We start from the raw sequence: 23,424 nt of genomic DNA, 5'->3' as shown, positions 1-23,424 counted from the left end.
CCCTGAGTCCTAAGGGATGACATTTGGGATCGATTCCGTGGGAAAACGAGGTTAAGGAGGGACAAGCCACGAAAACAGACTTTTTTTTGGCAAGTGGGACACCTCACGAGACACACAAGGGCTTCTTCCTCCTCCTCCCAGGTGGGGAGATGCCCCTTGCCAGGTGCCGCAGGTGTTCCAGGAAAAGGGCGTCCTTCCAACTCACCTTGCCAAGCAGGTGGCGAAGGCAGATTCCGGGACGTGCGGCCCCCAGACTGGCAGGAGGCCGTTGCATTTGGTGTTGGCGTTCTGCAGGGCAGCGCTCTCCCACTCCTCGCGGCCCCGCGCCAACCTGCCAGGCGAAAGAAACGCATGTCCGTCAGGGGCGTGGAGCTCTCCCAGCCCATCCACCTTCTGCCAATTACCTCCCTCCGTCCCATCAGATCGCATAGAGTAGGCCTCCTCCGAATTCCATCTGCCAGTCAGTGCCGACTGGCGACTACGTGGAGGAGAGCCTTCACAGTTGCAGCTCCGACGCTTTGGAACGATCTCCCTGTGGAGATGCGCACCCTCACCACCGTCCAGACCTTCCGCACAGCCCTCAAGATCTGGCTATCCCGTCAGGCCTGGGGATAAGATCCTAATCTCGCCCCGCCCAAATGCTGAATGAATGTTGTGTTTTACTGGTTTATTTTTTTTATTCACATTTTTTTCTTGTGTTTTGTCTTGCACCCCCTTCCCATTAATTGTAAGCCGCCCTGAGTCCCCTCAGGGAAAAGGGCGGCCTAGAAATGTCAAATAAATGACAAATGACAAATCCACCCCTTTCCACGGGGCCCCTACGCAAGACCTGGGTTATCCGTGGGTCTTCATCAGAGGTGGTATTCTACCGGTTCGGATCAGTTTGCCCAAACCGGTAGCAAAAATCACAGGTGGCCCTGCCCACCCACCTCGCCCACCCCTCCTGACATCCCATTTAGGCCCTTTTTTTTGCCAAAAGCGCATGCGCAGAAGGCTGAGAGTATGCGCAGAGATGGACATTTGCAAACCGGTAGTTAAGTGAATACCACTTCTTCATGGATAAAACCTCCACCCCAATTAGCTGACCGGCTCCATCTGACTTAAGTGGGCTTCCTCACACCGATCCAGGCCTGGCTGAATGCCAACCGGGCTTCCTTACCTGACCGCTGCCAGGTGGCAGTCGTAGTGGACGATGTTGAAGTGGGAGACGGTGCTGTAGCCCTGTTGCTTCCGAGGCTTGTTCTCAAACTCCTCCAGGGCCACCCGCTTGGTGAAGGTGTAGATGCCCAGGACCTTGGTGGGCTGTGGCAGGGAAAGGGCAGTTAGGGTGAGCTGCCTGGGGTCGTCCCGCTCCCCTCCCAAGGGAAGGTACGGCTCTGGGCTCACCTGGAACTTGTAGCCTTCCCGGCAGATGCAGCACGTCAGGCCAGGCTCTTCGATCAGCTCCTCCATCTGCTTCAGCAGTGCCGTTTTTGTCACCACCTGTCCCTTTTCGTTCGTCTGGCAAGCCAAGCAGAGCGGAGGAGGGATTGAGGAGGAGGAAGGGCCACGGGGCTTGCACTCCCCGAAGGCCTCCTTGCTTCCCGCCAACCCAAAAGCGAGGACCCCGTTACCGTCATGCCGAGGGTGCCCAGGGCCTTCTGCCGCATGGCCATGGCCATCCGCTTCTTCTCTGCCCGTGTCTCCCGGCGGGCCGCGTCGATCTTCTTGTTGACATCTGGGTGCTCCCGCAGGGCTTCCAGGAGGTTCTCGGCCAGCGTCCCGATGCTTTCGTCGCTGGAGACCTGCTCCAGCTTGTGCAAGTTGGAGATCGAATCAGTCCCAATCAGCGCCTGCGGGGCAGGTGGGGGGGGGGGAAAGGGGAGGAGGCTTTTAATTTGAGGGCCAATAGACCAGACCGATGTTCGATATAGGATGAAGAGACAATTCACTCCGTTATTTTCCTTTAAACCTTTCGCTATCAAAAGGTTGCAGCACAGACACAGGACTAAAATGCTCATACTCCCTAACTGACAAAGGCTTCACTCTGGGGGAGTGAAGGCCCTTCCCCACTGCCCCGTTCCCCCAAGGCACAGCTAGGAGGATAAATGTCGGGGCCCAGCATTGAACTCATGAGGACAGAATGAAAGCCAGGGAGCATCCAGTGTTCAGGCACTGTCCCTGCCAAAGGCAGGCTCTATAACAGGGGTCCCCAACCCCTGGCCCTGGCCCGCAGCATGCCAGAAACTGGGCTGCGCAAATAAGAGAAGCCCCATCCGGGGATTGCAGGCAGCACACAAAACCACCCTCTCTGGTCCACAGAAAAACCTTTCTCCATGGAACTGATCCCAGGTGGCCAAACTTTTGGGGGCCGCTGCTCTGCAACACTTCCTGCTTTCCACAGCAAAACAGAAGAGGGGGGAGGAGGAGAGGAGGGTAGATTGAGGAGGAGGTTGAGGGAGGAGGAGGAGATGTAGGAGATGTAGGAAGGAGGAGGAGAGGGGAGGTTAAGAGAGGAGGGGGAAGTTGAGGGAGGAGAAGATGGAGGGAGGAGGAGGAGGAGAAGGTTGAGGGAGGGAGGACACCTCACCTGGGTGGCCGGATGCTGGGTGGCGAGTCCTCGGAGCAGCCGCAGGATAAATGGGAGGGCCGGTCGAGACAGAAACTTCTTCCACACATCGGCGTCCAAACTGTCAGATTGGCGGGGAGGGGGAGGAGAGGGGAAAGGGGAAGGAGAGCATCAGTGCAGAAGCATCCATGGAACATCGCTCAGCCTTGTCTCTCCTTGGGAGCAATGAAAGTGTCCCCGACCCTCCACCCTCCACAAGGATTCCCCTGATACAACTGCAGGGCTGGCCTTTAAAATCCAGGCCTCAAGCGAACAGCAGTGACCCTCTGGACTGCCAGCCTGCAACTCCCACCACCGTCTGGCTAAAAGAGGCTCCAGTGAAGTATTCCCCTGCCAGTGTGGAAAAGGGGGCGCCTGGGCTGCCCCAATAGGAACCCGACCCGTCCTTGTGAGGGGGGACGGCCAGTATGCAGCATGCAACAAACTGTGGGGCTCAGCCTAGCTAAGGATTCGACCTCACGCTCTCTCCAACCTGTCCCCCACCTCAGAGGTTCCTTGGGGAGTGGAGCCACCCCCAGGCCAGTCCCTGCCTCCCCCCGACCCCCAAGCGGGTCTCTTACTTCTTGGCGCTGGGAATATGCTTCTTCATGTAGTCCAAGGCGCCCTGGGTGATCCCTCTCTGTAGGATGAGGTCCTTCAGCAGGTGCCCGTTGCTGTTGTTCTTGATGCCGGCTGCAATTTTGCAGAAACAATCCAGGAAAACCTTGTCATCCCCACTGTGTTCCTCGTCGTACCTGAGAGAGAGGAAAGAAAGGAGGCTATTGAATCTGGTGGCAGATTCGGACAGTGAGGGGGTTGGGGAGGAACATGGGCCAGTCCTGGAGTCTGGGGGAGGCTCTGATGAGGGCTCTGTGTCGGAGGCAGAGAGGGGGCCAGAGCCGTCTGACAGTTATCAGCTGCCTTCAGAGTCAGACATCAGTGAGGCAGAAGAACAGCTGGAGCCTGTTCCCAGTGTGCGTGTGCGCAGAGCTCCCAGATGAAGGGAACCGCTAAGGAACAAGGGTCGATTCGGGAGTAAAGCCACAGGTAGATGGTGAAGGGCCCCTCCCATAAGGAATAAAGAGGAGCAAAAGGGGAGTGGAGTTTGCAGGAGACAATTAGTTCAATTCATTAGGGTAAACATCTTTTTGCCAAGTGATTGCATGGTGTTTGGAAGATGTCGGCCTGGCAGCTCTCCAAGCCTGACAAAGGTCTGCAGTTGTGAAATCTCATAAAAGACGGTTGGCCGGGACTTTGCTGGAGAGGAATTCCCTTTAAACCAAATAAAAGGGGTTTTATCGGGACGATGAATCAGCTTCGTGCTTTTGGGAAGCCTAGGTCAGAACAGAGGCATCGAGAGGGTCTCGGAAAGACCACCTGAGTCATGTTCTGCTTTATCAGGGCCAGGAAAAGCCACTAGGCAGTTTGAAACGACAATGAAACTTTTCCATAGTAAGGAAGATAAAGCAGGAACGGTTAAATGGATTGTTTTATGCTAAGAGGAAAATAGGTTCTTATTTGGATATTGCTTCTGGAATTTGCCCTTGCGAAGGGAAAAAAAAAACCAAATGAAACTTTATGACCTTGGTCATAAAGATTTAGTGTTCATAGGAGTGGCTAGGCAAAAAATCAAGGATGGAGTGTGTTCATCTTTTACTGCGCTAAGCAGAGTCAATGCCCCCTTTTCTTTCTTTTTTCTCTTCTCCCGTTTATCTCATGCCCCCCTTCCCCCCTGCTCCCTTTCCTACTTTTCTCTACTCTTCTCTTCTTTGTATTTTACAGTATATCACAGAAGTACAGCCCCTCACATTTTGTAAATATTTATCTTTTCATGTGACAACACTGAAGAAATAACACTTGGCTACAATGTAAAGTAGTGAGTACTCAGCTTGTATAACAGTGTAAATGTGCTGTCCCCTCAAAATATCGCAACATACAGCCATTAATGTCTAAATGACTTGCAAGATATACTTAAATATTTACTAAATGTGAGGGGGTGTACTTACTTCTGTGATATACTAAAATTGCAAATTAAAAGAGAACGAAACTCAAAAGGAGAAGCCGTTTTCATTCCTCGTCTCCTTGCGCTGGAGAGAAATCGGGCAACATCCACACACCCGGCTCTGTTTGTGCAACGGGGGAAGGTCACGCGGCACTGCTGGTGTGCACGCACACCCTAACCCAAGTATTTAGAAGAAGAAGGAGAACGGCCCCGGGGCACCGTCCTTGTCCATACTTGTCGAAGCTGCAGTAGGGCTTGAAACGGTCCACCAGAATCTCCATCTTCTCCGCCTCCCCGAAGGACAGGTAAGGGATGATGCGCAGGAGGCCCTGGAGCACGCTGGGGTTGGAGCGGACAAAGGTGCTGTTGATCTGATCCAGTAGCATCACCAGCTGGTCCTTGTCGCCCGTCAGGATCAGGTTGCCCTGCGGAGAGAATCGCCCATCCGGTTTGAGAGAAGCAAATGGAGGGCCCTTGGGACACCAGCCCGGCTCCCTGCAGGGCTGTAAAGCACTGTGAAGCGGTATATAAGTGTCTGTCCTTCCTTCCTTCCTTCCTTCCTTCCTTCCTTCCTTCCTTCCTTCCTTCCTTCCTTCCTTCCTTCCTTCCTTCCTTCCTTCCTTCCTTCCTTCCTTCTTTCCTTCCTTCCTTCCTTCCTCCCTCCCTCCCTCCCTCCCTCCCTCCCCTGCCTTCTTCCTTTCCTCGCAGTGGTTAGAATGTAGTTCTTCTGCTGACTGCCGTCCGCCTGCAGTTTGGCAGTTTGATTCTCATCAGCTCAAGGTCCGCAGCCTTCCATCCTTCCAAGGTGGATAAAATGAAAACCCAGATTGTTGGGGGAAGAGACTGACTCTGTAAATCAGTCCTTCCTTCCTTCCTTCCTTCCTTCCTTCCTTCCTTCCTTCCTTCCTTCCTTCCTTCCTTCCTTCCTTCCTTCCCTCCCTCCCTCCCTCCTTCCTTTCCTTCCCTCCCAGTGGTTAGAATGCAGTATTGCAGGCTAACTTTGCCCCACTGCTATCAGTTCGATTCTGACAGGCTCAAGGTTGACTCACCCTTCCAATCCTTCCGAGGTCAGTAAAACAAGGACCCAAATTATTGGGGGGAGGGTGGGGCAAGAGGCTGACTCTGTAAACCGCTTAGAGGGCTGTAAAAGCACTGTGAAGTGGTATATGAGTCTAAGCGCTATTGCTAAGTGCTATTTTGGCGCGTGATGATCAGTTCTGGCTATGCAATTCTGCAATACACTTGACCTCTAAATGGACTATACAGCTGTCTCAACCTATGTAGCCAGGACCTATGGAGGTTTAAGTGATGGAAGACCTGACACTGTGCCTCCAAAGGCCACCCACCTTCCTCTTCCGCCCACAAGTTTACTCCCGTGCACCAACCTTGTCCTCACTCAGTGGCTCTGCGTTGGACTCGTCCAGGATAATCTCCATGATGCTGAGGACCTGTTCTGCCACCGCCGCTCCGCCGCTGTCCTTGCTTTCCTGCTCGGCCACCAAAGCCTACGGAGAGGACGCAAATGAGAGCATTGGAGATGGAGAGCTCAGCCACCAGTCTGGCTTCCTCTTTGCTGGCCCAGGGCACCACTGTTTCCTTGCCTCCAAGCAGGGAAGGAGAAAGAGAGACAGAGAACCTGCCAGGCGGTGGGAAGGTGGCCGCTTACCAAGTTCAGTGTCCCCAGCATGACGTTGAGCGTATTCATCTCCATCTTCACCAGCTGCTGGCGGTTGACCTTCACTTTGACGCAGTAGCTGAAGAGCTTCAGCAGGACCTGCGGGAGGAAGAGATGGTCAAAGATTTCAGGAGCAAATTCCACCCAAGTGATGCTGAACCATGTTGGACCAGGAGCCTCTCAAAGAAAAGAGAAGCAGGCTATTGTCCTTAAGATAGCCACCTGATGGCCGGAGTTTCCTCTCACTGCTTGGAAAGATTTCCACTTATCTGAACTTTGAGCAATACTTTGCCTTGGACTCTGATTTACTTTTGGATGCTATTTGGAACCCTGACATAGCTGTTACCAGGAGCTGCTAGGGGTTCTGCTATTGGCTGCCTGGCTGTGCCTCTTGGCTGGATTCAATCTTTTGATACTGGAGTTATTCCTTGGACCGATGTTGACCAAAACTCAAAAAGGAATGAGAAGGAAGTAGTCATGATGGTCAAAAAACCCTCCCTTTGCTGGAGGTGCAACTGAAAGTTTTCTTTCTTCCTTTCGTCCATCAACCTTCGGGGGAAACGTATGGCCTTCTTCACACAAGCATCCCGCTAGCAAAGGGCTTCCAAAAAGGGAGGTGGGGGAACGCAACTCACCGTCAGCAGATGCCGGCCTTGTTTGAAGTCTTTGATCCCGGTCAAGCGGTTCAGCATGCAACCCAGACCGCCGCATTGCGCCATGACTCCCGCCATCTTGTACACCTCTTCCTCATCCTCCTCTTCATCTGGGGGGAGGGGGGGGGAAAGACGCTTTCAGGAGAGGAACAACAGCATCCACAAGGCTTGGAGAAAAGATCCTGGTTGCTTGTCCCGGGAGGCAAGGCCCAACTCTTCCATCTCACAACATATAGAGAGGTTTAACCAGAGATTCAATGGGGAAAATGTGGCCACATCCAAGTCCAAAAATGCCAGGGGATCTCTAGAAAGCCTGGGATTCTGCTAAATCAGCCATCAACAGACACATAGACATAAACAACATCTACAGACGATGCAAAAGAGACAGTCAACCCGCCTAATAGGGAACAAAAGGACTCTAGGCACCTCTCCATCAGTAATCAGCAACCAGATCAGCATAGATGAACTCCAAGGTTAACTTCAGATCCAACCACCCAGTAATCAAAACCCCGGTCATGAAACGGCCAAAGAGCCATCAGTAAACGGCCCAAACAAAGAACCTCTAAGACCAACCCCACCAACACTGACAGGGCAAGCCATCAGAGTATAAACTGACAGCAAACGGCTCTCCAGTAGCACTGATGATGTTACCTAGTTTGGGTAATGAAACATCTGCAGGAAAACAAGCAAGCTCAGACAGCACCAAGGACCCCACAGTTGTCCTCCTCCTCCCTTCCATAAACCCATGTCTTTCATCTCCTCTTCCTTTCCTCCACCTCCTCCTTCACTTCCATGTCCTTCATCTTCTCCTTTCCTCCTCCTCTTCCTCCTCCACTACTTTCATTTCCTCCTCCTCCTCTCCGCAAGCCCCACTTCCATGTCCTTCATCTCCTCCTCCTCCTCTTCCAATTCTTTCACTCTTTCATTTCCTCTTCTTCCACTTCTTTCACTCTTTCATCTCCTCTTCCACTTCCCCCTTCATTTGTCTTTCATCTCCTCCTCTTCCTCTTCCTCTCCACAAACTCCACTTCCATGTCCTTCATCTCCTCCTCCTTTCCTCCACCTCCTCCACTCTTTCATCTCCTCCTCCTTTTCCTCTTTCATTTCCATGTCTTTTATCTCTTCCTCTCCAAACTCCACTTCCATGTCCTTCATCTCTTCCTCCCCTTCCTCCTCCTTTTCCGTGTCTTTCATCTCCTCCTCCTCCTCTCTGCAAACCCCTTCCATGTCCTTCATCTCCTCCTTTCCACCTCCACCTCCTCCTCCTTCATTTCTGTGTCTTTCATCTCCTTCTCCGCCTCTCCACAAACCCCAGTCCCTACTAGCACCGAAGATGCTACCTAGTTTGGGTAATGAAACATCTGGAAGAAAACAAGCAAGCTCAGAGAGCACCAAGGACCCCTCACAGATTGCCTGAATTCTCCTTCTGGCCCAGCATCCTTGGAAGATAAGGATGTTCAAAACAGCGATGGGCCAACACACCTAGTGGATGCATTGGCTAAATCAATGCCAGGCCCTGAAAATAACCTTGCCCTCTCCCAGGGCGGAGGATAAAGCATCGGTTTCGCCACTTCGGCTCCGAGCGCGATGGCCAACCTTCTAAACCAGTGTTTCTCAACCTCAGAATCTTTAGAATATGCGGCTGGATGGGGGATTCTGGGAATTGAAGACCACAGATCTTAAAAAGTCAGGGAAGTGGAGAAACACGGTTCTTAAGCCGGCTCCCATCGGATGCCGGGCTCAATAAACAGTATCCTGTGCCCCCCCCCCCCCCCCTGGGGTCAGGATGGAAGGGCTGTACCTGTAGTGGAATCCAGCGATTCTATAAATTCTTCCGTGGCATCCCCCAGCAGGCCCCGCATGCGATAAATTATCCTCATGGGCTCACCCTGTGGAGGAGAAAAAGGGAGGCCAGAGAGACTTTGGTCAGATAAGCACAGCATCAGCTCTGGGCTGCCAGATGGCCCGGGGCTGCCATTCGGATGGGGGAAGAGTAGAGGTGCACACATGGGCATCAAGGGGCACGCTGCAATGGCGCCTTGATGGGAAGGAGCTGCCTCCCAGGACACACGTGTCTATGGCCCGCATCGCCTTGCTCCCGCGCCCACGGGGCTGCCACCTGGCTTGTGGGGCCAAGGCTTTACCTAGCTGATTGCTCTGGCATCTGCTGGGCTGCCGCCTGACTAGCTGAACCCTGACTGCAACCGGCTAATTGCATAACAGCTGATCATTGGGCTCGTGGCAACAGCTGATCATTGGAGCGTGGGAAGGAGCAGGAGATAGGCTGGTATGGGCAGACTGCAGTGGCTGTATTAGTGGCCGGCAGGAGTACACACAGAGCAGGTGGAGCACAGTATAAGGGCGGGTGAACTAATCATGGTAGCGCTAACTTTGATTCCTTTTGGATGGTTGCTTCGTGCCGGGTGCGCGTTTCCAGATAAATAACTCTATCGGCAACTTGTATTGCTATGCGGGACACCAGACCTTGACACACAGAAGAGGCAGAGAAATTTTCCAACGGTTTGACCCATCCTCTACACTAGGCTAATCCACTAATGCAGAGTTCCCCAAAGCTTTTGGCTTTGTGGACTGGCGGGAAGGGTGGGTGGGTGGGTGGAGGGGATGGTTCTACATGAGCAGCGGTCACGTGCATGTACTCAACTCCATTTGTGCAAGCGGCAGGTACACGCGATTGGCGCTTGTGCAAATGGAGCATGTGTTCACCTGCTGTTTGTGCAAGTGGAGATGAGTGAACACGCTCTCTTGCCTGCCACTTCCGCACCCCCGGTTCCAAAGGGCTCAAAGCCCGGAGGTGGGCCGTGGCCAGCCATTGGGGACTCCTGCACTAATGGACTTTCTCCCATAATGCCGGTGACTTTGGAAACGTAACTCCCCCTCCTCCTTTCCATGAAATAGCACAACCCGACACAATTTTGGCAGTAGCAGCAGTGAAGAGGATGTGGCAGTAGACTGGCTCCTGTCTGTGAAAGCAAGAAGCAGTCCGAGATACCCAAAAATATATACACCCCTAGGTATGGCCGAAGAGGCCGGACTGTTGTGGCCCACCAGTGGCAGACTCAGACAGTGAGGAGGTTGGGGAGGAACCTGGGCCAGTCCTGGAGTCTGGGGGAGGCTCTGATGAGGGCTCTGTGTCAGAGGCAGAGGGGGCCAGAGCCGTCTGACAGTTATCAGCTGCCTTCAGAGTCAGATTTCAGTGAGGCAGAGGAACAACTGGAGCCTGTTTCCTGTGTGAGTTGCCAGACAAAGGGAACAACTAAGGAACAAGGACCGTGAATGGCTCCTCCCATAGGGAATAAAGACGAGCGAAAGAGGAGGGGAGTTTGCAGGAGACAATGAATTCAATCCATTAGGGTGAAGATCTGTTCCTGACTTCTTGCCAAGTAATTGCTGCTACAGCATGGAGTTTAGAAGATATCGGCCTGGCAGCTCTCCAAGCCTGATCAAGGTCTGTAGTTGGGAAATCTCGACAGACTGTTGGCCGGGACTTTGCTGGAGAGGGATTCCCTTTGAACTAAATAAAAGGGGTTTTATCGGGACGAGGAGTCGGCTTCATGATCTTAGGAGGCCTAGGTCAGAACAGGAACACACTCCCAACTGAGTGAACTTTGTGTAGCCCAGGGATGTCAATCTCGATTTCTTTGTGGCCAGCTTGACATCACTTGTGTCTAAGGTGCCTGTAGGCACCTGAAAACACCCCTCCGAGCTCCATTTTTGCTGGCAGAAGCATTGGTGGCTGGTCCTTTGCAGTTTGTAGGGCAGCCCTGCAGGCTGGATCTGGCCCGCGGGCCTTGAGTTTGACAACTCTGGTCTAGCTCAAGAAAATGACGTGGGAGGCACCTTGGTGGTGGGGCATACAAAACAAAACTCGGCAAAGTCTGTAGGAAAAAAAAAAGGCAGTAAAATCGCCCCAAACTGGAACAAGTTGGAGTCCCTGGAAGACTCAGATCCGACACTGGAAGGTGCCTGGAGAGGCTGGGAGTTAAATCTGGATCTATTCTTTTTTCCTTCTGTTTAACCTGAAAGAAACCAAAGGTGGCTCCCACGTAGGCAGGTTTGACCCTCGGAAACTAAAGAAAACAGGCAGAAGTGTATGTGTGACAGGTTAATTAAATTGGCACCTTCAAAGGAAGGGCGGGGAGGTGTGGGGGGGGGGGAGAAGGGAGAGACATCTCCTACTGATGAGAAGAAAACAGGAGTGGGGATGGGTAGGTGGAAGTGACAATTTAATAAGCTTTTAAGCCAAACTGGGTATTAGAAAAGTGGCAAAGCCCGGGGAAGGCCTCGTTTACAACTTTTCCCCCCAGGAGACAAACGCACCGCTTTCAAGTCCGAGGCCCCAGACGCAAGAGGGCGAGTTTCCATTTTAAGATCCTTGAAGTCTCAACGGGGAAGGGGAAAAGAATAGGGGGAGAGGCGGTGGGGAAGGGGGTGCCATTCCATCGTCGGGAGGAGGAGGAGGAGACTTTATTGGGGTGGGGTGGGGGGGAAGAAAGAGGCAAAGCCGGAAGAGCAAAGAGGACCTGTCAAGTAAGGCAGCCGCTAAGCCCGGCGGCGAATAAGCTGGCGCTTAATGTCAGAGGAGATTCTGAGCGCGGCTGGGGAAGCCCCATGGGGAAATGGGGGGGATCGACGGCTGGGGCTCCAGAGCAGCAAAGGCAGCAGGCACTGTGAGGAGAGCTGGTCAAAGGCTGAACCCCAAGAGGCAAGGAGGGGGGAAAAAACCAAATGGGCCTGGATGGAGACTTTTTGGGGAGTCAGTGTTCCTTTCCAGGAAGGTAAGAGGGAGAGAACTGATGGGAAAAAAGCATCCGGGGTTTGCGGGCTGCCGTGTTGTTCTTCCCAGACTTCTGAACAGGCAGAATAAGAGAGTTGGAAGGGACCTTGGAGGCCTTCTAGTCCAACCCCCTGTTCAAGCAGGAGAACCTATACCATCTCAGACAAATCACTGTCCAGTCTCTTCTTAAAAACCTCCAGTAATGGAGCACCTACAACTTCTGGAGGCGACTTCTGTTCCACTGGTTAATTGTCCTTACTGTTAGGAAGTTTCTCCTTAGTTCCAGATTGCTTCTCTCCTTGATTAGTTTCCATCCATTGTTTCTTGTCCTGCCTTCTGGTGCTTTGAAAAATAAATAGCCCCCCACCTCTTTTCAATGGCAGCCCATTGGTCCTTCTTTTCTCTTGACTAGCCAAACCCAAATCCTGCAACCATTCTTCAGATGTTTTAATCTCCAAGCCCTTAATCATCTTAGTTGCTTTCCAAAGTCTCAACATCTAGAATAGAATAACAGAGTTGGGAGGGAACTTGGAGGTCTTCTACTCCAACCCCCTGCCTAGGCAGGAAACCCTACACCACTTCAGAAAAAGAGTCATCCAACATCTTCTTAAAAACTTCCAATGTTGGAGCATTTATAACTTCTGTAGGGAAGTTATTCCCCTGATTAATTGTTCTCACTGTCCGGAAATTTCTCCTTACTTCTAAGTTGCTTCTCTCCTTGATTAGTTTCCACCCATTGCTTCTTGTCCCGCCTTCAGGTGCTTTGGAGAATAGTTTTACTCCCTCTTCTTTGTGGAAGCCCCTGAGATATCGGAAGACTGCTATCATGTCTCCCCTAGTCCTTCTTTTCATTCAACTAGACATACCCAGTTCCTGCAACTGTTCTTCCTATGGTTTAGCCTCCAGTCCCCTAATCATCTTTGTTGCTCTTCTCTGCACTCTTTCCAGAGTCTCCACATCTGTTTTGTGATGTGGCCTTACAAAGTAGTACTATCCATCCATTGCTTCTTGTTCTGCCTTCCGGTCTTTGGAGAACGGGTAGAGAACAGGCTTCTGGGTTGGCCTTCTTGTTGCCAAGCCGCCCTTCGCAAGCACCCACATCAGTTAAGGATTTTTGGAATGAAGCTCCAAAAGTGAGCCAGGATGAGACTCCTTGTGGCTGAGTGTCTTGTGTGGACCTCACTCACAAGAGGCCCCCCCTGTTCGTCCAGAAAACAAAAAGAAGGCTGAATTCTGCAACCAGAATTAAGAAAGCCACATCCCATCGTAGCCAGCAGCTTTCTACTGTTATTCCCGACAAAAAAAATCTTCTTAAGATTTAATGGATTAACTAGGAACACTTTTAAACAATTGTGTATTATTATTATTATTGTTGTTGTTGTTGCTGCTGCTGCTGCATGATTAATCTTTGGTGAGATTCACAGCCTTTGGGGCTGGTTGGTAGCTCAACAGCTCGAGTCCTAACCAAGGACCTAGGAACTGTTAAGGTAACGTCGGAGGATATAAGCTGTTCCAAGTAGGGTGGTTTTTTGTAGAATCAAAATGTTCAAGTCTAATAAATTTAAAATTTCCAAATAGCGAGGTAGCCCTTTAGGTATTGCTCCAAGGTCTCCAATTACAATTGGGACAACACACGATTTCTTTTTCCACAGTCACTCAACTTCAATTTGCAAGTCCCGGTACTTTGTGATTTTTTCTTGCTGTTTATCTTCAATCCGTGCATCACCAGGTATTGCAATGTCAATGCAAGAAAAACTTTTTTCTTTTCAACTATTGTTATGTCAGGTGTGTTGTGGGCCCAAGTGCCTGTCGGTCTGAATTCTGAAGTCCCACAAGATCTTGACTTTCTCATTCTCTAAAACCTTCTCAACCTGATGTTCCCAGTGGTTTTTGCTGTACTAAAATCCAAACTTTTGGCACAATTTCCAGTGAATGATCTTAGCAATGCGGTCATGGCGTTGTAGCTAGTCAGTTTGTGAAATTTTGCTGCACCCACTGATCAAATGGTCGACTGTCTCATCTTTCTCATTACAGAGGCGATATTTGCTATTGGTGGTAACATGCTGAATTTTTGCCTTCATGCAGTTTGTAGCTAAGGCTTGTTCTTGAGCTGCGAAAATAAAGCCTTCTGTTTCTTTTTTCAGTGCTTCTGATCTTAACCAGTTCCCAGTTAGCTTTTGGTCAGCTTCGCCTTCAATACTTTTCAAGTATTGGCCATGCATAGCTTTGTTTTTCCAATTTTCAGCTCGCTTCTCAATTACTTTTTTTCTTTTATTCAGCTTTCGACTTAGTTGTCTTCAGAATTCCTCCTTTATTTACTTCCTTAATCATTGGTTCTTCACTAGTAAGGTGCTTTTTTTGTAAAATCAGGATGTTCAAGTCCAATAGATTTAGAATTTCCAAATAGCAAGGTAGCTCTTTGGGTATTGCTCAAAGGGCTCCAATTACAATCGGAACAACACATGATTTCTTTTTCCACAGTCGCACAACTTCAATTTGCAAGTCCTGGTACTTTGTGATTTTTTCTTGCTGCTTATCTTCAATTTGCGCATCTCCAGGATGATGATGATGATTGTATTTATTGTTATTATTATTATTTAATATTATTTACTTTATTCATTAAATATGAAACAGTCAACTGACATTCAAAAATGCATCACAAATATCATTGACTGGTGCTAATGGTTGATACAGGTTGTTGTTGTTGTTGTTGTTGTTGTTATACTTTATTCATTAAACATGAAACTCAGTCAACTGAACATTTAAAAATGTATCACAAATATAATTAACTTTAACCTTAACATTATTCTTATTCTTATTAATCATACAGTCAGCCAGATGTCAGTCTGGCTTTGGCATTTTTGTCTGCCTATCGAGTCCTTACCAAGGACCTGGGATAGGCAAATCTGGGTATTTGATGGTGTTACAGATTATATCGCAGGATGGAATCAGTTCCAAGTAAAGCCGCCTTCTGCAATTGACTGGTGGCAAATGTGTCAATGCCTATGGTGTTCCAGTGGCGCTCCAGTGGTTTTGGGACTGCACCCAAGGCGCCTATGACGATTGGTACTACCCTGGCTTGCCTTTGCCACAGTCATTCTATTTCTATTTGTAAGTCCTTTTATTTTGTTATCTTCTCCAGTTCTTTCTCTTCTCTTCTGCTGTCTCCAGGCACTGCCACATCTACTGTTGAGACTTTTCTGTCTTTCTTATCGACAACTGTTAAGTCCAGGGTGTTAAGTGGGAGGAGCCTGTCTGTCTGGAGTCTGAAGTCCCAGAGCAATCAAACTTCTTCATTTCTATGACATTCTCCATGTTATGGTCGCACCAGTTCTTGCTTACAGGCAAATGATATTTCTTGCAGATCTTCCAATGCACCATTGTTGTTACTTTGTCATGCTGCTGCTTGCAGTCATTTCCTGCAATCTTCTTGCAGCAGTTATCTTTATCTTATCAGGTGGTCCGCTGTTTATTCAGCTTCTTCGCATAGGTGGCGCTTACCATCTGTTGCTGTCTTCTCAATTCTGGCTTTTGTATACATTTGTCCTTAAGGCTTGGTCTTGTGCAGCTAGAATTAATCCCTCGGTCTCTTATTTTAACTTTCCTGCTCTTAACCATTGCCAGGTCTTGTTATTATCTGCTTTCCCTGCTATTTTTGTTTTTTATAGATTGGCCGAGTAGTGCTTTGTCTTCCCGTGCCTCCATTCTGCAGGAATACCCCTGTTTGTTTACAGCGGTTCAAAGTTAACAATGGCATTGAAGGTGGTGACACACAATGGTCACAGCAACCCCACAGCCATGCGATCGATGTATTTGTGACCGTTGTGCTTTCCCGAGAAGAGTCAATGGGGAAAGCCAGATTCCCTTAACATCCATTGGGGTGGGTGGGGGAGAAAACAGTGTGGTAAAAATCAGGTGTGGCTCATTTAACAACCGCCTGGCTTAGCAATGGAAAAGGGGGTCGTACGTCAAGGAACCGAAACTTAATGGCGGCGTCTACCGAGGGAAAGAGCCAATGGCCTTAGCTAAGCGGCAAAACAGTCTGTGCCATGCAAGTGGTCCTCAACTTATGACTATAGTGGATCCCAAAACTTCTATTGCTAGGTGCGACATTGGGTAAGAGAATTCTGCCCCCATTTGATCACCCTTCCTGCCACAATTGTTCAAGTTGTTAAGTTAGTAACTTTGGCTGTTAAAAAGTGAACCTTTTGTTTGACAGGTCCCCGGAAGACAGCAACCATCCTAAATGTTGATCCCGTGAATGCTGCAGCAGGTTGCAAGTCGCTTTTTCCTGGTGTCTGTTCTTCCCAAGAGCCTGAAGCCAACTCCTTGTCCCGACAAAAAACCTCTTTTATGAATTGACTGTGAATTCTGCTCATTCACATCCAGCAGTCTTTTGAGGGAGGATTTACAGTCACAGACCTTCTCTGGCTTGGAGAGCTGCCAGGCCGATAGCTGCAGAACTTGGCAAGGAGTCTCAGAGTCATGAATCAATGAAGCGAACTAATTATCTCCCGCAAACTCCACTCCCCTTTGGCTCCTCTTTTATTTTCCATGGGAGGGGCCATTCATTGTCCACCTGTGGCTTTAACTCCCAAGTTGACCCCTGTTCTTTAGTTGTTCCCTTCATCTGGCAACTCTGCGCATGGACACACTGGGAACAGGCTCCAGCTGTTCTGGAGCTCCAGCTGTTCTTCTGCCTCACTGATCTCCGACTCTGAAGGTAGCTGATAACTGTCAGATGGCCCTGGCCCCCTCTCTGCCTCCGACACAGAGCCCTCATCAGAGCCTTTCCCAGACACCAGGACTGGCCCATGTTCCTCCCCGACCTCCTCACTGTCCGAATCTGCTGGCGGACCACAACCATGTCACTGTAAACTTCGAACACTCAGTAAAGAAACTGTAGTTAAGCTAAGGAATGCCCGTGTTCTCTCTCTGCTACCTATCCGGCCTCGGGAGGGAGAAATCAAAAGGGACTAGAACCCCTCCTTGTTGTCGTCCGTTTACGGGGGCTCCGCGATGAAAATGCAGGCTTTTGCTCAAAAAACTGTCACCGCATTCAAAGCCGGGGCCATTTGGAGACACGCGTCTGAATGAATTAATCTCCCCGCTGCTTTCCCGACAAGCGTGAGATTCTTTTGAACTCAGATGACAAGGCAGGGTTATTTTAACATATTCATTCCTAGAGGCTTTCTGGGGGATAATACCCAAAGTTTGGCACCGAGAGTTAAAGCAAAGATATCCTTAATCCCCTCCCGAAAATGCTCGGCTACAAAAGGTATTTTGAATTTTTGATAGCACACACAAGGCACGGGCCCTTTTCTCTTTTCCCTGGGATAAAATCATCCCGGCTCTAAAAACCGGATGCTGTTTTATCGCCAGCAAGGCTGTCTTTTATCGGCTCCCTAATTTGGGCCCGTAACTCTCTCATGACATACCTAGATGGTGCCCATCATGCGACAGAGGCTAGGGCTAAGCAGCGTTAGGCGGATTGCAGGAAACAAAAAAAAATTGTTTTAAAATATACACACGCGCACACATACACACACACACACAAGAAACAGGAGGCTGAAGGAATTAAAAGACAGAAAAAGGAATCCATCTGAGAGAGGTTTTCAAGGCTTCTCTGCTCCATGGGGATTTGGGTCAGCCAAAGCGTCCCTAAAATGACCCCCCCCCCCCGAAATAAACAAAAGTGGGAATTCATCAATTAGGTTCGCTAGGCCATGGGTCGTGGCCAGTGGTGAGATGCTGCTGGTTTAAAAACCGGTTTGGTGAGCTTTGTGCGCACAGCGCTGAAAATGGAGCAAATTTAGAAGCTCAGCTGCTTACCTTCCAAGTCAAAGGTAAGTAAAACAGCTGGGGTGGGGGGAAATCAGCTGTGCTGCGTGATTGAGATGAGCTAGAAGGCAGGAAATAAACAAGATAGAGCAGGGGTGGGTGGGTGGGGCCAGCTGATCGTCGGAGCTACCAGTTTGCCCGAACCGGCTGAATACCACCTCTGGTCATGGCCCATCTCTGTGCCTTGAGCCATTTAGAACTGGGCCATGGAAGTGGCAGGTGAGAGCAGGTGAGCATGGAACCATCCCCGCTCTCTCTCTTTCCGCCGATCCACAAAGCTGAAAAGGTTAGGGAACTCTGTGCCAACCACGTGCCTCAAAACAGCCAATATAGGGAGCAGCACGACTGTTTGGGGCTAACTCTGACCTGCGGCAAAGCCTAGCCTGCTTTTTTCCCCACACCGAGGCTGACTGTCAACTTTCAAAATTCGATTCTAGCCATATTTTTCTTGCTTCGTTTCTTAGTTGCCATACTTAGGGAGGGAGCGGGATGGGACTTATGGAATGTAGGACGTCTTCCTCCAATGTGCCAGACGAAACAACAATAAGGCTCCTGAGAACCAAGGTCAAATCAGTGTGACCTAGCAAGGGCAGGAGGGAGCGCTGAGAAGTTCATCGCCTGCTTGGTTATCTAACGGGACCTATGACACGGAGGTGGGGTGGATACTGGACGGTCAGTATCCTTTAATGATACCAAAACCAAGGGAATTATTCAGTGTTGGTTTTACCTCTGACCATGCCGATATGATGTACCCAATAAACCGGAGTTTTGAGGAAGCCAAGGCCTCAGAGTCTTGAATTGTTTGGGAGCATTACTCGGAACCATGAGAATGGGGCAGTGGCCTAGAGGTGGAGCTCTCACTTCACAATCAGAAGGCTGTGAGTTCAATTCTAGGTAGAGGCAGATATCTTTCTCTCTCTGGGTAGACTGAGAATATCTCTGCTGAATATAACTCTGCACTGGCAACAGGACAGGCATCCGGCCAGTAAATACTCAGCTCCATTCAATTGCTCAGACTCCAGGATTATGGGGCTCAGTAAAAGATTACTTGGAATCTTGACACTGACTGCTTTTCTCCACCACTAAGGATCCAGTCCTCGGACCATGGGGATCGTAATGTTCAGTGACAGTGCAGATAAACACACGCACTGGTGAGCAAGTTGTCAGGCCTGCAGTCATATTCCTTTTAGGTTCTTTGGCCCGCCACACTCTCTCTATTATTTTACTCTGCTGTTTCATTAGTGGGGCAATTGGGAGGGGAATAGTAAGGAATAGAATTGTAGAATGTGGTGTTATCAAAATAAAACATTCCTTTCTAGAAGCCCAAGGTCATCCTTTGTCTCTGCACCTCTGCACCTGACCGGAACTAGATGGGTGGAAATGCCAGCATGGCAGAGGAAGACTAGACCATGTGATGGACTTGTGGGTGTGGGGGCAAGGCCTTGAACTTTGAACTGGGTGGGAAACCCAGGAAGCTTTCAGATTCGGGTTTTCCACAGTTTGTAACAACATGTCTCTCTTATTAAATTGGGACTTGGATGAAAGCTATGCCTTGGACTCTGATTTAATTCTGGATATTTGGAACGCTGACCCAAGTAATCTGGAGAGTGCTCCAGATTACTGTGACTGAACACAATGTGCTCTGGGATGCACAGCGGGCAAAGCTGGAGAAGAAAGAGGGGGAAATCTTGGTGTGTGTGTGTGTGTGTGTAAAAAAGAGACAGTGGCCTGGGCAGGGCACAGAATGTGTGTCCATTCCAAGACCTCAGGGAAGGGAGAGGCCTAAGGGAGAAAAGGACCCACTCACCTCATTTGTCGGGCACCAGACTTTCTTGTACACTTCAGCCACCGGGAGATCCAAGCTGATGATCTTGTTGTTCACCAGAAGCTGAAGGAAACAGGAGGAAGGGGAGGAAAAACATAGTGGGGCGGTGAACGAGGATGTTGATTTTAAAAATGGGGAAAGGTTGCTGCTTTTTGGAAAGCGGGCCCCTCTACCCAAAGCACAAAAAGTCAGGGGGCCCTGGATGGACCACCAAAGGGGGAAAAAAAGCCAGGCTTCATAAGCAAAGGAGGGTTTGCACAAAACCACAGACCCCGCACTAGACTTAGAAAGCATGGCCATACCCTCCAGCTTTGTTGCCCGGCTTCCTCACCTCCATCCCGCTGTCGTCTTCCAGCAGAGCCACCAAGTCGCAGTCCTGGCAGATCTTGTTCTTGATGTCCCTCATCAGTGGCCCGATGCCCGGCTCGTTGCTGCTGTAGGGGTTCCCGGGCATCCGGCCCTGCAGGAAATCCTCTTGCTGAGGGTCCTTCTCCAGCGTGACAAAGAACTCCGTCACTTCGTTCTCCTCCTGAGAGAGAGGCGGGAAGCACAGGGGTGAGAAAAGAAGGCCCCGTCTCCCAGCAGTTCGTCTGCCCCAGTGATGTCTGACTCTGAAGGCAGCTGATAACTGTCAGATAGCCCTGGCCCCCTCTCTGCCTCCGACACAGAGCCCTCATCAGAGCCTTTCCAGACTACAGGACTGGCCCATGTTCCTCTCCAACCTCCTCACTGTCCGAATCTACTCCCAGCTCTACTGGCGGGCACCCTGGAAGGGCAGGATCAGGGCCAGGTCCCCCGCCCCCTTACCGGATAGATGATGCTACAGAGTCTCTCGAAAATGAAGACGGGTGTCCGGTAGTCGTCCAGGCTGTAGCGTTTGGCGGTTTCGATGCAGACGGCCATGAAGGCCTTGGTCTCAGACTCCGTACCTGTAGATCAGAAGGGAGAGAGGAGGGGAGGAGAGTGGGGCTCACTGAGATGTGATCTTCAAAGTGGCTCCTTTCCTGGGATGGACCAATGGGGTTTACCAGGGAGACCGTCATGTCCCACCAAAGGAGTGAAGAAGCCCCACATGCGTTCTTCCCAAAACTAAGTAGCTAAGTTGATAGTTTCCCTTTTCTTTTGAAGAACATGAGCCATGGTGGTTAGAGTGCAGTACCACGGGCTAACTTTGCTGACTGCTGGCTGTCTGCAATTTGACAGTTTGATCCTGACCAGCTCAAGGTTGACTCAGCTTCCATCTTTCTGAGGTGAGTAAAATGAGGACTCTGTCAACTGCTTAGAGAGGGCTGCAAAGAACTGTGAAGCGGTCTATAAGTCTCAGTCCTTCCTTCCTTCCTTCCTTCCTTCCTTCCTTCCTTCCTTCCTTCCTTCCTTCCTTCCATCCATCCATCCATCCATCCATCCATCCATCCATCCATCCATCCATCCACCCACCCTCCCAGTGGTTAGAGTGCAGCATTGTAGTCTAACTCTGCCCACTGCCAGCAGTTCAGTCCTAACCGGCTCAGGATGGACTCAGCCTTCTGTCCTTCAGAGGTGAGTAAAATGAGGACTCTGTCAACTGCTTAGAGAGGGCTGCAAAGAACTGTGAAGCGGTCTATAAGTCTCAGTCCTTCCTTCCTTCCTTCCTTCCTTCCTTCCTTCCTTCCTTCCTTCCTTCCTTCCTTCCTTCCATCCATCCATCCATCCATCCATCCATCCATCCATCCATCCACCCTCCCAGTGGTTAGAGTGCAGCATTGCAGTCTAACTCTGCCCACTGCCAGCAGTTCAGTCCTAACCGGCTCAGGATGGACTCAGCCTCCCGTCCTTCAGAGGTGGGTAAAATGAGGACCCAGATTGTTGGGGAGCAAGCGGCTGACTCTGTAAACTGCTTAGAGGGCTGTAAAAGCAACTGTGAAGCGGTATATAAGTCTAAGGGCCATTGCTATCTCAAATAGAGAGAAAATTGCTTTTTAGGCAGATTCATGTTCCTTCTTTTCCCCCCTTGGCCGAGCCCAGCGTTGGGAGTAGGCCGAACCAAGTCAAGGGTGCCTCCCCCCATCGCCATCTACCTGTGGTCATGTCTTCCAGCATCTCCAGCAACATGTCCTGGGTCTCGTCGATCAGCTTGGTGCGCTGCACCACCAGTTTCCGCAAGCAGAGGTAGCCGTTCAGCACCGTCCCCACCAGCCGGCTCTTGAAGTGGCGCTTGATGGACTCAACTTCCACGAAGGAGGACAGGAGGCCTGGCAGAAGGGGGGAGGGGGCAGGGAGGTCTGCTGAGCAACAGGGACCCCGCCAGGGGCTTGCGGCTCCCCAGAGCCCAAGAAAGCCAAAGGGGTGGGGTGAGGAGGGGGACCTTGCGGCTGCCCTACCGGTGATGCTCTTGAGAGCATAGCCCTGCTGCAGGTCGGTGCTGAGGGTGGCTTCCTCCAGGGCCAGGAGACGGGCGATTTCCTGAAACGGAGAGATGTCCAGCCTTGAACAAAAGAGGCCCAGAACAGCCAGGGCAGGGAGGAAGACCAAGACTGCCCCCCTGGGAGCTGGAGGAGCTGAGCATCCAAAAAAAAACAAGGCTCCTTTTAACCTGTTCTGACCTAGGCTTTACCAAATCAGGAAGCAGACTCCTTGTTTTTATTAAGCTAATACGAAGTCCTCTCATTCATATCCAGCAAAGTCCTGGCCAATAGTCTTTCAAGGGTGAATTCACAACCACAGACCTTTTATCAGGCTTGGAGAGATGCCAGGCCGATATCTTCCAAGCGCCACGCGGTAGCAGCAATGACTTGGCAAGAAGTCAAAAACAGATCTTCACCCTAATGATTGGGAGGGGCCATTCACCGTCCACCTGTGGCCTTACTCCCGAGTCACCCTTGTTCCTTAACTATTCCCTTCTCCTGGCAGCTCTGCACATGCACACTGGGAACAGGCTCCAGCTGTTCTTCTGCCTCACTGATGTCTGACTCAGAAGGCAGCTGATAAGTGGCATATGGCTCTGCCCTCCTCTCTGTCTCCAACACAGAGCCCTCATCGGAGCCTTTCCCAGACTCCAGGACTGGCCCATGTTCCTCCCCAACCTCCTCACTGTCTGAGTCTGACACCAGCTCCACTGGCCGCTGGTGGGCCACATAACATAACCTTCCAGAGTCTGAGTTGAATGTCTCAGGACCAAGCCGTAGCTTTTCCAGCTCTTGTCAGACTCTACTACCAATTCCTTCCCGGCTGCTGTCCTTGTTGGCCAGGCCATTGAGCTGGGCCAGCAAATTCCCTGGAGGATCAATGTGGTTCCAAAGCAGCGAGGGGTTTTTTATTGCTTCAAAATGAAGCTGAGGGATTAGAGACCCGTCCCTCTCCCAGACCGGGGTGGGGGCTCCGTACCTTGGTGATCAGGTTGCCGACGTAAGGCAGGACCCCCCTGGCCGCCAGGTAGACCTTCCAGCGGGCTGGCTTGATGAGCTTCTGGTAGAGGGCTAGGTATTCCGCCGCACACTCGCCTGCCACGCTCAACTCATCCAGGTAGCTGGCAGGAAGAAGGGAGGAGGAGGGGGTTAGGGAGGTCAGGAAGCTGAAGGAGAGAGGCTGTCCCCCTCCCTCACCTGGCTCTGGCCTTACCTGGTCAGCAGGTCAAGGACTTGCTGCTTGCGGCTTGGGATGGTGGCCAAGGCTTCCACGATGGTGCAAGCCGCCTGCCGGGCTGCTTGGGTTGCTGGGGTGAACAAGACCTGGAAACAGGGGGAGGAGAAGGGAGATGCCCCTTGGGCACTCACATGGCATGGATCCCACCTCATTCTTTGGAGAATCTCTGCTTCTTCCATCGCCTTCTGCAAGAGTCTGGCCTTTCCTCTTCCTCCTCCCCCTTCTACTCCTCCCCCTCCCCCTTCTTCCTCTTCTCCTTTTTCTTCCCCTTTCTTCCTCTTTTTCTCCTCCTCTTTCACCTTCTTCCTTTTTCCTCCTCCTTCCTTCTTTTCCTCTTCCTCTTCCACTCCTCCACCTTCCTCTTCTCCACCTTCTTCCACCTCTCCTCCTCTTCCTACTTCACCTTCTTCCTCTCCTCCTCTCCT

The 23,424-nt window shown here is 50.7% G+C and overlaps 1 protein-coding gene across 1 annotated transcript in view; it reads right to left on the bottom strand.

Annotated features, from left to right (window-relative positions):
* The window catches only part of UBR4 (ubiquitin protein ligase E3 component n-recognin 4), a 125,174-nt gene that overhangs the window by 5,753 nt on the left and 95,997 nt on the right, over positions 1-23,424 (bottom strand). Inside the window, exons 85-102 of the mRNA XM_087702633.1 lie at positions 22,976-23,085; positions 22,742-22,883; positions 21,739-21,820; positions 21,436-21,609; positions 20,186-20,307; positions 19,710-19,907; positions 19,361-19,441; positions 8,719-8,806; positions 6,900-7,027; positions 6,256-6,363; positions 5,975-6,094; positions 4,824-5,014; positions 3,169-3,342; positions 2,570-2,669; positions 1,614-1,832; positions 1,387-1,500; positions 1,160-1,302; positions 206-331 (exon numbers count right to left, since the gene is read on the bottom strand). Of these exons, the coding sequence (XP_087558759.1) occupies positions 206-331; positions 1,160-1,302; positions 1,387-1,500; positions 1,614-1,832; positions 2,570-2,669; positions 3,169-3,342; positions 4,824-5,014; positions 5,975-6,094; positions 6,256-6,363; positions 6,900-7,027; positions 8,719-8,806; positions 19,361-19,441; positions 19,710-19,907; positions 20,186-20,307; positions 21,436-21,609; positions 21,739-21,820; positions 22,742-22,883; positions 22,976-23,085 (2,420 nt within the window). The remainder of the gene's footprint in view (positions 1-205; positions 332-1,159; positions 1,303-1,386; positions 1,501-1,613; positions 1,833-2,569; positions 2,670-3,168; positions 3,343-4,823; positions 5,015-5,974; positions 6,095-6,255; positions 6,364-6,899; positions 7,028-8,718; positions 8,807-19,360; positions 19,442-19,709; positions 19,908-20,185; positions 20,308-21,435; positions 21,610-21,738; positions 21,821-22,741; positions 22,884-22,975; positions 23,086-23,424) is intronic.

This window comes from Thamnophis sirtalis, unplaced genomic scaffold (assembly GCF_051295495.1).
Source record: "Thamnophis sirtalis isolate CommonGarterSnake01/CBP01778 unplaced genomic scaffold, rThaSir2_p1.2 scaffold_15, whole genome shotgun sequence".
Classification (NCBI taxonomy): Eukaryota; Metazoa; Chordata; class Lepidosauria; order Squamata; family Natricidae; genus Thamnophis; species Thamnophis sirtalis.
Note: the sequence above shows the minus strand (reverse complement) of the source record. Positions and strands in the feature narration are given on the sequence as shown.